Genomic DNA, 13865 nt, shown 5'->3' on the forward strand with positions numbered 1-13865 from the left:
TTGCTCATCCTCCAAGTATACAAAATAACAAATGTCATCATTTTAGGGACATTATCAGTCGATATTTAAACAAACATGCCCGAAGTCTTTATTGAATTGTCATGTTTAAAATAGTCGTTTTTATGAATTCTGTAGATTTAAAAAATCGCAAAAACAATGACAAAACACATCAGACGGGACTTGGTGTAATACCACATACGCCCTGAAGATGGCGCTGGACTTTAACCGATGGGAGGATAAGGAAGTAGAGCGACACCACCGAAATGTTTGCTAAGTTAGCGGTCGGTTAGCATAGCGCCTCTCTTTTATAGCAGTGGTTAAATAAATAAGATATACTGGTGAAGAAGCTCATCGGTTACAGAATTAAGACAATGTCGGACAGAAAAAGAACAAGAGAAAGGGAGGACAAAGACGACTACAAAAGACACAAGACATCCAAACACGATCTGGACAAACATCACGTAGAGACAGAAAAGCGCAACCTAGAAGTGCAGAAGATAAAACACGTGGAGACATTGTAAGTAATAACACCCTTAATAGCTTACACACGAATTCTACGCGCAGTTTGAAACGTTCGTGTTGGTCTCTTCATCTGTCGGCTACATTTAAAAATAGCATCTGACTCCAGAAGTAGTTTATTTTACAGCTTGACAGAATCAAACGTCATATTGTCTCTTGTGATGCAGCTACGAGAAACCGCCTCCAGGACTCATAAAGGTAAAGTTTAACAAGTCAATAAGGCTCAACGAGGGCCGGATTGCTTCAGAAAGCTGAGATGCTAACGTTGGACTGTTGTTGGTTCCGTTGCAGGAGCATGAGGAGAAGCCAGAGGACTGTATTCCTGCTGAACCGGGAAATGAAGACGCCAGGAAGTTCCTGGCACAAGCCCCCACCAGAGGGCTCTGGATGCCCCTGGGCAAGGAGGTGAAGGTGATGCAGTGTGAGTAGCATCTGCAAGGACGGAGCACAAACTCCCCCCATTCCCATCAAGAGATAGATGAGCAGGTATAAAAGTAGTTCATCTAATCGGAAAAGATAGGCAAGCGTCGTTTTAATGAGACAGTCTGTTAATCCTGGCGGTGATTCTGCCCTCGCTATTAAAGCTGTGAACGTTCGCCAGCAGGTGTTAAAGTCGTTTGGAGACGACCTCCGGCGCGTGTGGGTGGCGGCCTGTCCAGGTGTTGTTTGTGTTGACTGTCTGACTTTCCTCTGAGGCGTACAGATTGGCGTTTACAGAGGCTAACTCCTGTCTGTTTTTGCCCAGACAAAGACTGTTATTATTTCCTGTGCCCATTTATTACTTCATCCCACTCCTTTTTGGTGAAGGCAGCGACAGTCACGCGCACAGATCCAAACGTGTCCACAAGCCGCCGCCTGTGCTGCAGATGTGTGGCGTCGGTCCGCTTCAAAGATAGCATTAGAATGTGTGGCTATGAAATGGATCAAAATCAAATTGAACTCCCTGTTAACTCCCACAACAGTGCATTTTAATCAAGATGGGGCACTTTGTCTGAGTGTGAATACACGTACGCTGATGTTTGTGTTCCTACAGGTTGGAGATGTAAACGCTACGGCCACAGGACGGGAGACAAGGAGTGCCCTTTCTTCATTAAAGGCAACCAGAAACTGGAGCAGTTCAGGGTGGTGAGTGTTTGAAGTGCCCACCCCTGTTTATTTAGATTTGAGATCATAGTGTAGAGACCTACAGTTGTATGTAGCGTGTGTAATATTCAGGATCTGTGGCAGGGACAGATTTATGTCTGCGACCTTCTATTGACATTAGGAAGGAGTTGGACCGTCTTCAGTTTACACTGAGGTTTAAGTGGATTCTTCTTCTCAGACTGAATATAATGGAACCCAATCTACCGCAGGGCTTCCCAGCCCCTGCAATCATTACCATAAAAGCAGCTGTGTTGTATTTTCATACCTACCTAGAGGGTATTAAAAACGCTGACAGCAATAAAAATGGGTGCAGCGATTGTGCTGATCAGAGTGGAGATGTGGGTTTATTGTAAGCGTCCCAGGTTTTTGTGAGAAAGCTAAATTCCCGATGCCGATGTTTCTGTTTTCCTCCAGGCCCACGAAGACCCAATGTATGACTTGATCCGGGAGAACAAACGGAATGAAAAAGAAACCAGGTACGCTGATTCAGAGTTTGACTTGAAAGGTTGTGGCAGGTTTGTTTTTTAACCCTGAGGTGAAGAATTTGCCCCTTTTCGCCGTCTGTGCCATCCAGCAAAACAGCCTTTGACATCGGAATGTTTGAATTTGAGGTGCGCACACACGTACGCAGACACACACGAGCTGCTGCACACATGATTGTGTGTTCCTATTAGTTACCGAAAGGTTCTTCTGAGGCCAGTGCTGCTTGGAAGACAAGGTTGGTCTTGGTATTTCAAGTAGAGGAAGCAGAAAAACACAGGCAGCCACTTCACACACACACGCACGCACACACACAGATGGAACGTCGATGGTTCGGTGAGTTAGTTGCTGCTCAGTGTTTTGAGTGCCTGTGGAAGAAACACTCACACCTCATAACGAGCCCCGACGGACACTCGACTCACCGTTTTCTCTGAAAAGCGCTGAATATTCTTCCGTTAAAGAGAAAAATACAATAGTCCTCGCAACATTTGTCACAATTAGCAAAATGGTGGAAGGTGAACCTACCGCCCCCTGGTGGTAGGATACTAGATAGCTAGATGACGGTTGTAGTCGGTGTGGATTTTGGAGCCATTAAAGTATGAGAAAAGAAAACACACCTGAGTTTTTAAAAGGAACTCGCTCTGCTCCTGTTCATTCAGAATCTGCACTCGGCCAACCCATAATTTGAGCACAAAGGCCTTCAGATGCTTGCCAACCAGCAGTAACTGTCTCGCTCTGTTTCCCCGTCTCACACGCCCACCTACATCCATGTCTCTTTCCACTTGTGTGTAGGATCCAGCAGCTGCAGCAGCTGCTTCAGGACACCACGTCGTCCGACTCAGACAGCTCCGACTCCTCCTCCTCCTCCTCCTCCGACCGCCGCCGCAAGAAGAAAAGGAAGAAGAGGAAGGAGCACAAGAAGAAAGACAAGAAGAAGAAGAAAAAGACGCGGAAGCACAAGTCCTCCAAAACCAGCAGCAGCTCAGATTCAGACTGAGCTTCTGGACCTCTCTGATGGGCTGGTAGGTTCGTACACGTGTTCACCACAGGAAAGGCGGAGTCGCTGCATGACCTTTCCCCTCAGAAGCCTTCCCTCCGACAGCAGAGACCCTGATTCCATGATTCCCCTCTCTCTCCAGGGAGATGAATGGCGTTCCCACCCTCTCCATCAGCCCACAGCGACATACGGAGCGGCTGCAGACACACGCGTGCAGATGTGTGCAAACGTGTCACGCGGGACGAACCTGGAGTGTGAAGAGTCGATATCAGCAGGCAGAGATTGTAAATCCCGCCGCGTTTGTTCGGAATACCGGGACTGTAGCGCGTTTCACGTCCTTCTGGTTAAAATCTGCAACCCAACGAGGTTTCGCTGCCCCGAAAGCATGAATGTTTGAACACTTGTTGACTGAAGCATTTGGACTGTTTGCTTTGGGAAAAGAGCCACTGATTCCAGGAAGGAATGTATGCAAATCTGTTTTTTGACTCTGAGAATAAAGTTGACTCTTTTTGCTCCTCTGATAATCGCTCAGCTCCTGGCGGCGAAAATGAAGCCGTTTATTACAGAGTCGCATGTTCCGGGGAGGGTACGGAACACATTACAGGATACTTCATGTTGGAGATTAAAGGAACGGGCCCCCAAGGCAGAGGAAGTCTGATATGTCCTTTAAAACCAGGAAGTTTTTTTTTTTTTTTGGCGGGGGGGGGGTATCCCTGTGGAAATAACCTCGAAACATTCCCTCTTCCTAATGACCCCGGCAGAGGGACAATTTCAGCAGAACTGCAGGGAACAGGCAGGACAGATTTTCATTTAGATCCGTCCAGGCTCGGGGAGAGACGGCGTGGAAACGACCTCCCCACCAAAAACCAAAAAGAATTTTTGAGGGCTGGAGTTGCTTTTTCTTTTGTTCCACGTTCCGCCGGCAGCTGCAGTGAGGAGAAATGGGTTCCATTGAAAGGGCCGGTTCCACGTCGACTGTTCCCTCTCTGTCCGTCTCAGCAGAACAATGAGTCTCCCCAGATGAGGTGTGTGTGTGTATGGGGGGGGCTGCTGTGCCACGTAGAGATAATCTGGTCAGCAGAGACATTTTATTGAAACACTCTGTCTTCCCGGACCAGGGACAGATCCGTCTGGGCTGTCGCAGAATCTGCAGGCTGAAGGCAGCTGACCAGGCCAAGTTCGTTTCAAATGCACCTAATCAACGTCATAGTAAAGCTAAAGGCTTATTTCCGTCACATCTTCATCATAGATGATGACTCAGCAGGGGTAAAGGTGGGGGGTAAATACTTGCTTTGTTTAACGCAGCGCCCCTCGAGTGTGACGTCATCGGTAACGCGCGCGAGAGAGAGAGGTGAACCTGCACACATATGAGGTCATGTGATGACAGAAAGGGGCGCAGGAGGTCAAAGTTCAAAATATTCGAAGTTCACTGTTCGCGCCTGTTGCCCTGGCGACGATGGGATGTTCCTTTAAATAATGTTAATATGTTGATAGGAATTCAACTTGTGTCGTGAAAAGTACCCAAAACACAAACACTGAGGCGAAAGTTGGGTAAATTCTGTGGTGAAAAGCAGTTTAATAGCCAGAACTACAGGAAGTGCGTCTCTAATATCAAACACACCGACAGAACGAGTCAGAAATCCAAAGTAAATGAGTTATTTTCATTTCTTGGCTTTAGGCCTGGTCAAAGTGTCTGGTCCATCCAGTAACTTCAATTAATATTTATTTCTTTAAAGTTATGGTCATTAGTCCTGAAAAAGAACGTTAGAGCGCGTTTTGGGTTTGTTTTTTTCCAAATTCCAACTCGAGTCATTCAACGTGGAGCCAAAGTGGTTCAAACCTCAATATGCGGCTGCGACCTGCAGAATCCGAACTAAAGTAGACGCAACCGAATCTATGGGATTTGTTTTGACATTTTCTGGCCACTTTTTCAGCACCAGAAGATAAAACCGATTTATTGCATCGCCGTGTCCGCGTCCTGCGTGCGCCACGATCGCAGCAGCCAGCAGACGGCAGAAGAAAAGAGGAAGTGGAAGCAGCGGTGCTATCGCGGCAGATACTCGCGTTCACGCACGCACGCACGCACACTCCAGACATCAGCGCAGTAGTGGAACAAGTACCGTCTCTCCGGCAGGTTGGTCAAGCCTCTGTTCTCTTCTACCGTCGCTTTGCGCCTTCGGGGGCTCTTCCTGTTGTTATTTACGCGTGATGTTGCGGTGTTTGACGCGCGGCTGCGCCTCATCCGCCGCTTCGGGCCGGTTTCATGATTGCGGCGTCTTATTTTACGGTTCTCTTGTCTTACTTTTGGGAACTACCCGCCCCGGTTCCGCGGTTTTTACGCACCGTCTTCTCTCCTTTTTCTCTTGAATTATATTGACGTGCGCGTCTCGTGGAGGCACCGCGTTCGCGCGCACGCTGGGAGGTAAATCACACCCCGGTGGGTCGACCCGAGTCTTCGGTTCCGGTCCGGAAAAGCGGCTGGATGCGCTGCAGACGTGTAAGTTTGGCGTGTGGCGGCTCTGCGCTGCGCTGCGGTCGAGTCTCTGTTGGCTTCAAACCGAAAAACGGGTGCGTTTATAGGAGCCTCCGCCCGCTGCTAATGAAAGAGCTGCGTTAATTGCGTGGAACCGAGCCCGGCGTGCGGGCCACCGCGTTGATCTGCGTTTGGGGACAGCCGCGAGCGCTTTGCTCGCCTCTATAAGATGACGAGAATCGATATCATCGCATCAAAGAGTCGCTTTAACTCTTTGTGAGCTCCATTCAGGTTTCACTGTGGTTTCTCGTGCGTTCAGTCGCGATTTTATGGTCATTTCGCGGTGATTTAATTGGTATTTGACCTGTGGAATCAGGAGATTAACTTCTGATCCCGGTGTTTGCGTGGACGGCCGTGCGTGGATCCGGGTGATATGTGACCGGAGGACCCGGGATGAGCCCCCCAGATGTGCTTCCGTGATTTCAGATGATGGACAAAGATGTGGAGGACGTTCCGCTCTCGCTCGGACCCGATAAACCACCGCGATGCGTTCCCCTGCCAGTCAGAAGCCTTTCATCCCGAGTTTCCGAGTCTGCACCGGAACGTGTGCGGGGAAATGTGGTCTGTGCTTCCTGGCTGTTGACCAGCATCACCACAGCAGCTCCTGCTGCTGTAAAGTGCACGAACACATTGGAGCAGCATAATGATATGGATTTGTGCAGTGTGAGAGCCGCTGCATGGGGGGGGGGGGTTAGTAGTACCGCTATTCTGTAATGCAAACATTTAAATTTGTCCCTCGGAGTGTGGAGAGGTTTAAAGGTTGGCCCCTCGGCCTCGGCTCCAGCATCTGCAGTCTGCACTAACGGATAGGAAGCCTTCGTTTGATAAAGAAACGAGCATTTAATGATCACTGGTACGTGTTTAAAGCTGCGCTTCCTGTTTGGGTTTAGTTTTGAAATGGTGGAATCACTGGGGCCGACAGCTGAGCTCAGTGTTCTGATGTGCGGTTGCTGCAAATGACATCAGCATTGCGAGATATCATCACCAGAGGGCTTTATGGGAGGGGGGGCTCCAGTAATTAGAATAAATCCTGGGAGAAGTTGCCAAATGTTGCCTGTTTAAAGGTCAGAGGATGGAGAGTGAGCGCTGAAGTACCTGCGAGGCCTCGATGACGGCTCCTCGAGCAGGATCCCTCAAACGGGGTCTCCAGTGGCCCTGATGCCTCTGGAAGCCACAGTGACCCCCCCCCCCCCCCCCCACCCCCCATGCAGACGCCAGACCCCACTGAATCATCTCGCCCTCTAGCTCTGCTCTCTCACGCTGCTGCCTTTAGTTTCCCCCAACGGAGCCTGAGGAGGTGCTGCAGTGAGGCGTTCAAGTGTCCTCTGTTGCAGAGGGAAATCTAGCGCACCGACGCTGAAATCCCGCTCGGAATGGGAGATTTTGGGTCCAAGACGGCACGGTTGACGGAGGGGAGACGATTCATGTCTGGTGTTTTTGGCCGTGGGCTGGGGTTCTTCTGCAGAACGCCGCGCTCGCCCGTTCGGGGTGCACGTGGTCGCTCCCGCCAGTAGGTGTCCGGCTCAGACGTGAGGCGTGTCGGGATCGACCTCTGGGACCCATATGTCCAGAATGTGCCTGAAAGGGAGTTTTATTGGGTTCTTTAAACCTCGGGCGTGTTTGCTGACTCGGCTCGCTGCGCTGTAGAGGTGAGCACAACGGGGAGGACGCCACTTTAGCCTGAGCTGACCGGATTCATCTGAACTAGCGGAACTCGGATTGTCAGCTCAGATGGACGCGCAGTGACCTCGCTCGGTGACCTTCCTGTAGCTGTCTGACTGCTTAGCTGCCTCCTCGCCACCTCCCGAGGTGCCCGAGCTGCGCCCCCCCCCCCCGCTCGTTATCTTTCTCATTAGCTCGCCGCTCACACTTGCTATTCTAGCGTTTCTGCTCGTTTCAGCTCTGCTCTGTTCCTCAACCTCCTCTCGCCTCGCACCAACTCCTTTCCGAATCCGCTTGCCGGCTGCCGTCGGAAGTGACGGCGTATGCAAACGTTTGCCTGCTTGGTTAGCAGCCAGCCTGTTGTCTGCCGTGTCACATCTCCCTTATTCTCCCCTAAAAGCTCACGAATGCAGCGTGACCGACTCACCAAAAGTGCCAAATCGTCTTTGTGCCCCCGCCCTCTCCGCACGCTTGTGCGCCTGTCCTCCGGCAGCATTAATTTGCAGCTCTAAATGAGCTGGATGTTGCCTTGCATAATTGCTCCCTGTTGTATAAGTTAATTAAAACTGCAGGTAGGTAGCGGTGGGAAGGTGTCACACCGGCAGAGCTGCACAGATCTGCTGCCTTGTTTTACTTCACATTTAGAGCGCCGAGCGTTCCTGCAGGTCTGCTCAGGACAAAACATTTTAAAAAGGCATAAAGGAACGGATTTCATGTACAGCTGCATCATTTTCAGCTAACAGCGTCTACTGGCCTTTTGTTTAGCCCAACTCTAGACCCCCTGCTGAGCGACGCAGCCCTAAATGACCCAGAAACTGAAGCGTCCCTCCGTGTGTTTCTGCATTCCAGCGGCAGCAGAACTCTCCTGTATCAGGTGAACAGTTGGCTGGCTTTCGTTCTGCATACGAGTGCTGATGCTACTTAGCATCTCAGCTAAGAGCCTCTCAGTCTCCTAGCTTACTGACCCTGTAGGAGAAACCAAAGAGTCTCTCAGTGGAACCAGCAGCTCCCTGCTCCTGCTACAGCCGTGAGCTCTGCAAGCTCCTTTATTCTGTGTGAGCTTTTTAGCTGGTGTGTGTGTGTGTGTGTGTGTGTGTTTAATTTAACTTTTAGCTCTTTCCTCTTTTTCTTGCATTATTTAACCTTTCTTCTCTTACAGTCTGACTCAGGCGCTAAATGCATTTTATACAACAGGTAGCTAAGTTTAGCTGTGATTCACCGGTTGTGTAGCGATGTGGTGCGCACGCCCGCCATCCATCATCGGCGAAAACTTTAGGCCCAGACAGAAGTGGCGAGAGCTGAGCGTGAGCCAGCGGAGTTGCCCTCGTTTCCTGCGCCGCTCGTCCCGAATAGCGCAGTTGACTCTTGGTATATATAGCAACATTTGCCCATTAGTTCCTGCTGGTTTTTGTCTGATGTGGTAATGAGTTTCACGTTTGATGTCAGCCCTGCCTGCGTAGGGATCGCTCTGCAAACCTGCGCCCGTGCGCGTCCACTTCTGAGGCCTCGCAGAGGAAGCTTAGGACCTTTTCGGTTGAACCCAGTCGGCCTTTAAAAGCAGGCAAAAGGTTAGGTTGTGTTTCCCCCGGAGCTTTACGGGCTGGAATTACACGTTCCCTGTTTTCTCTGCTGTTAAATCTTAAAAAGCTGTCAGATTTGCCGCCATGCTCATGAAAATAGGCGGAGCCATAAGAGTGAATCGGTTACATGCCTGGGGGTGTACGACTTACCAGCTCTGTAGCGGCATCTTATCTTCACACTATCTGTTTTTGCTGCTTTAAAGTATTCAAACTGAATCAGAGGGTCCCCGTAGCTCCGCAGCCGTTAACTTCCTGGAGTCAGAGTGGCTCTAATGATGGAAGTGAGGGTAGTTTAATGAAGTCTTGCTAACTCCTGCAGGACTTTGCCAGTGTTTGAGCTCCCTCTGATGTGCGCTGAAGGCTCTGGATGCTCTAACGGAGGTGCCTTTTGGTCATAAGCATCTGCCTGTTGCTGGATAAAGTGGCCCCGCATGTTCAACGGGACCGAAACATCCCATTTCAGTAGTTTTCTCTGTTTTGTTGACGGTCATTGAGGAAGAGGGGGGGAGTTCTGTCACGCTACAATGACACGTAGCTAAACATGTTGCATAATTAATGCGGGAGGTGAGATGGGAGATCTGAACCCATTCTGCCACGGCGCGGAGCCCCACGCCATATGAAGCCGTCACATCAGAGCAGATCACAGAAGTCGAGGTTCCATTCAGAGACGGGAGACTGCGGCCGCAGCAGGCGCGGCGCGGCGTGGCGCGGCCCTCACAGTTAGCTTCTGTGCTATTTCTCTCTGGTTTGGTTCTCCCTTCCATCTCCGAACGGTGGCATTTACTTTCGGCTTCTGGCCCTCGCCGCCCACTCGTTGCCCAGATGCTGCAGCCTTCCAAAGGGCATCTGGAATAGATTGACCCGAACAAGCCTCCAGCAGGCCGCCGCAACTCTTGTTACATTTTCAGCTCTGCGGCGGCCTACCCGGTGTTTCTGTTGGCGCTCGCCCGCCAGTGATGACGCCTTTCATCCTCCGGTGGCGACCTGCGCGCCTGCTGCGGCTTGTTAATTTCTCGGTGTATTTTAGGAGTCGCCAGAGTCTCGCGGGTGTGTGTGTGTGTGTGTGTCGGGGTCTAAGATCTACCGGCGAGGCCGAAGCTGGTGTGTTCTCCTCTGGAGGGTTTAAATATGCGCCCGTCGGACCAGTTCAGCCCAAAATGCTGTTGACGGTGTCAAAGTGCAAGTGGCTGTTGTGAGTCAGCCACGCGCGTCTGTATCACTTCCTGTTAGTGATTCATGTCACTGCGCCGACCCCCCCGTCATTATGGAAAAACCAAAGGGAGAGGGACATTTTAGCCGGGTTAAACGTCGCCTTCGGGGCCCCCGTTGCTGTGTCTCGTCTTCTTCCTCTGTTCTGTTGTCTGCGGTCGCATCTTTGTGCGTCGGCGACTTGTGTGGCTACATTTTTTCGGTCCCGCCGATGCCCTGAAGAGCGGCACAGGAAATGCCAATGGCATTTTTATGATGACTGTGGAGGAACAGGATGCGCCGTGGTCATTCTGGTTAAAGTTTCACGAGCGTGTTGTGACCTGCTTTGCACAAATATGGGGGGAGGAGGGGGGGTGCGGCGCATCGGGATATGAGGATGACATCATCCAGTGACATCTCAAAGCAATTAAAGCCTGTTTTGCTTCCTTTTTTGCTCTAAAGTGCCCTCCATTCATATAAAATATGAAAACTCTGCCCCTTTCTGGAGCCCCGCCCCCCTGTGAGGCCCCGCCCACTCTTTCACTGTCTCCACACTAATGAAGCAGCCAGTGGCGAAGCCTCAATGAGCCGTTTCACACTCCGTTAACACCCACATGGAGGCAGGAAAGCATTCCACCGCTTCATTACTGGGGAGGGGGCCGAGCTGTCACTGGCACCCGCCGGACCAGCTGGGAGTCACTGAAAGTGTTCGGGGGGGAGAATAGGGTTTTTTTAAAAAGAACTTTGGGAAATAAATAACAAAGGCCTTGAGAAGTGGAAGCCCCAGTGGAGGAGTTTTGAGCCGGGCATTTGTCACAGGAGGGCAGGGCGCCGTGGTGAAAGGGCGTAGCGGCTGAAGCGGGACAATACCGGCGGAACAATGAGCTGACATCTGCGGGGCAGGAGTCAAGAGCCAAAGTCAAACTGGGGAGGGGCGTGGGGGGGGGTAAATGCTTTAAAACTCGCTCCCATGTCACGGGGAGCAGGTGTGAGGCTGTGGCTGTGTGCAGCGGCGTGATGATGCCGAGCTGTCGGCGCCGCTGCCTCCAACGGGGCAGCCAGGCGGGGCGGCGGACGGGCACCCAAGCCCGCTTCGCCCTGAGCCAGAGCCCCTCGGATAGAGAGCCTGGTGAGGGTCGCTCTGCACGGGGCGCGAATTAAGGCTAGCTTGATGTATAGCCGCAGCTGTGGGAGGGGTCGGGAGGACAGCTGGCGGAGCAAAGGCTGAGCGTTACGAGCGCGAGCGTGACGGCCACACTGGCTCCTTTGTTCCCGCATACTTGTGCCAGTCACAGCGAGCCGAGGGCCGATCCGCGGAGAGACTGAACCCTTTCACAGCACCTACAGAGAGTGGCTTCACACCAGCCCTCGCAGTGTGTGCGCGAGATTCCAGAGGGCACGCTAACGTCCCCGCCAGCGCCCCCGCGGCGCGCCCATCGCGCCCGATGGTGCTCGCAAGGGCCGGTGACCGCCGGCCGCTTCCTCTGTGGTTCGGAGAATGTTCGTTAAAGAGGATGTTTGGACCTCTGCAGTCTGTTGTAGCCTCACGTGCAGGTTCAGGGTCACTGCCAGGGTTTTTCCAGGTTTGTTTGATGAAATCTATCCTCCTGCCACTAAAGCCTGGAAACAGGAAGGTGGATGCGGGGTGGCCTGTTTATGACGGTCCTCCTCGTGGCAAACAGCTCTCCAGTGGAGTGTCCACTCTTTTAGTTCCATTTAACTTTGCCGCACAGTTATTATTTATTTTTTCAGAATCCAATTTTTGCTGTCTGACTTCTTCCTCCGAGTATCTGAACCATTTTATTTCAAGTAGGACGAGTAAAAATAACCACAGTTCAATCCCCAATGTTCCGGGGCGCATATCTTAATCTAGGCTGGCGCAACCCAGCAGGGGGGGCGGGGGGGCGGGGGGAGCCGAACGGCGTCCTGAACTGGGCGGGAGGATCCACAGCCTGGCACCAAAGTGGCTGTTCATTTAATAGAGGCTAAAAAAAACCCAACCCAAAGAGGCCAGAACTGACTGGTGGCGACCATTCAGGCCTTGACACGCTATAAAAGCCATTAAAAGAGGCGGCGACAGATTATGGTTTGTTGAGTTGGGATGATGCTGATATGACCTTTTGGTTATTACATGCTTCAGCAGAGATGCTAATCCTCTGAGCTACTGGCTTTAGCGTAGTGGAGGCCATGTTTCCATTAGGAGATGTATATGTTGCTAGCACAGACATGCCACAAGCTGTTAAAGGAAGTGTGTGATTCTGCTCAACCGTGTGTGTGTTGTGTGCGTGTGTGTGTGTGTGTGTGTGTGTGTGTGTTTGATGTTGCCTCAGCCTCGATATTAGCAATTAAATTGCGCGGCGGTGGTTAATCCATACGTTTATGCAAAATTGTGGCATTTGTGCAGCAGTGCAGAGGAGCCAGTCACAACCATAACTGGCAACATTTTCCAGGGGGCGGGGGTGAGGAATGTGGCGTGAAGAGCCGTGAAAAGTATCACGTGTCGCGTATCAGAAGGAAATGTGATGGAGCAAAGGCGACAAGGCTCTCTGGCAGGAAGCTGCATTAAGCGTGCGTTTGCCTGAGCGCTGAACAAAGTGGAAAAGGAGGCGGCCCGGTCCTTGCTGGCCCGGTCCTCGCTGGCCCGGTCCTCGCTGACCCGGTCCTCGCTGGCATTAGGAGCTCTCTGGCCCGGGCCGCTCCGTTCTCCACATCCCATTTAACTCAGCGGGGCACCCTCCAGCTCCGCATCTCACCAGCAGACGTTAAGCTTCCTCAATGCAGACTTTTGATCTCTGTCTGTTTTACCTGTTTCGTAGGACGACTGATCACAATATTTTGTGCAAAACCAAGCCTACAAATACCTTAAATCTCATTATTTCGCCACACAAACACAGCAGAAACAGATGGCAACAGCGGCCTTGCTGGTGATGCGGAGCAGCATAACTACCCAGAGCCAGGCAGCGATGCTGCAGCCTCCGCAGGAAGCGTCAGCGAGGTCTGGACCTCCAGGCGTTCCGCAAAGACGGATTATGCTCCCGTGTCTCTGCAGCGGGGACGGCTGTGGCCCGAGGCGCCGCGCATCAGGTCGCCTGCGCGTCTCTGTTGCGTCGGCCTCGTGGGAGCGCCACGCTCCGGGATCACGTTTCGGCACAAACGTCAGCCTTAACTTAGCCCGGAGGGTAGGGTCGCCATGACGATTGTAACATGAAATATGCTAGTTTAACTATTAAGCTAACGCGGATGAAGAAATGTCTCTAGAATAAACATCGGCTTGATTTGTTCCTGGGGATTTATTTAAATGGTTTTGTTTGTGAGGTGAGAGGTTAAAACACTGCTGATTTCCACCCCCACCACCCCATTGTTTATTGTTGAATGCACATAAAAATGCTAATATAAATGCTAATTCCTAATTCAGGATGCGCGGTAAAGGTGCTAGCTTTGCAAATGAAAATGCCTTCTGAGTTGTTCTTTCCCTGTTGTGTAACGGCTGTTTTCTCCTTCTATCACAGCCAACGATGCTAACGCTACGTGTGTCACACCTCCTGCTACCCTACCCTTAAGAGTTGTGCAGCATTTCTGCTGCAGGCCTTAAACGGACAGATGCCCAAGATGCATTTCTCTGAAACGGATCGTGTTTTGTTGGGGGTTTTTTTCCAGATTGTCGCCTCCACGGCGACAGGAAGTCAGCTTTTAGCTGTAAAAACGAGTGTGTGTAGTCAGGAAAAGGATCTGCTCCATTTAAAAGTGGCCTCGAGAGCTGCGC

At 51.4% G+C, this 13865-nt stretch overlaps 2 protein-coding genes across 9 annotated transcripts in view; both read left to right on the forward strand.

The window, feature by feature from the left end:
• Window positions 1–188: 188 nt before the first annotated feature.
• On the forward strand, window positions 189–3663 carry rp9 (RP9 pre-mRNA splicing factor). Of its 2 annotated transcripts, none has more exons than XM_029845409.1 (7): window positions 189–517; window positions 687–717; window positions 811–940; window positions 1553–1644; window positions 2077–2138; window positions 2935–3168; window positions 3282–3663. In XM_029845409.1, exons 1-6 carry the CDS (start codon window positions 372–374, stop codon window positions 3137–3139), a joined length of 666 nt encoding a protein of 221 aa, XP_029701269.1. In that variant the 5' UTR covers window positions 189–371; the 3' UTR covers window positions 3140–3168; window positions 3282–3663. The 2 variants fall into 2 exon arrangements, with proteins under 2 accessions (XP_029701269.1, XP_011607183.2); XM_011608881.2 differs by having other exon boundaries at window positions 193–517; window positions 2935–3164.
• A 1460-nt stretch (window positions 3664–5123) lies between these two features.
• The window catches only part of elmo1 (engulfment and cell motility 1 (ced-12 homolog, C. elegans)), a 51045-nt gene continuing 42303 nt past the window's right edge, over window positions 5124–13865 (forward strand). For 3 of the 7 annotated variants that reach the window (XM_029844759.1, XM_029844765.1, XM_029844761.1), the window contains exon 1: window positions 5153–5273. The gene's annotated coding sequence lies outside the window, so the exon portion shown is untranslated. Of the gene's footprint in view, window positions 5274–5519; window positions 5637–13865 lie in introns of those variants that run through there. The other 4 variants (XM_029844760.1, XM_029844763.1, XM_029844764.1 and 1 more) reach the window with 4 other exon arrangements.

Source organism: Takifugu rubripes, chromosome 12, assembly GCF_901000725.2.
Source record: "Takifugu rubripes chromosome 12, fTakRub1.2, whole genome shotgun sequence".
In the NCBI taxonomy this organism is placed as follows: Eukaryota; Metazoa; Chordata; class Actinopteri; order Tetraodontiformes; family Tetraodontidae; genus Takifugu; species Takifugu rubripes.

Coding starts and splice junctions, on each gene's coding strand:
- rp9 (XM_029845409.1), top strand. CDS start 372: ATGTCGGACAGAAAAAGAACAAGAGAAAGGGAGGACAAAGACGACTAC. Junction 718..810: donor CGCCTCCAGGACTCATAAAG/GTAAAGTTTAAC, acceptor GTTCCGTTGCAG/GAGCATGAGGAGAAGCCAGA. Junction 2,139..2,934: donor CGGAATGAAAAAGAAACCAG/GTACGCTGATTC, acceptor ACTTGTGTGTAG/GATCCAGCAGCTGCAGCAGC.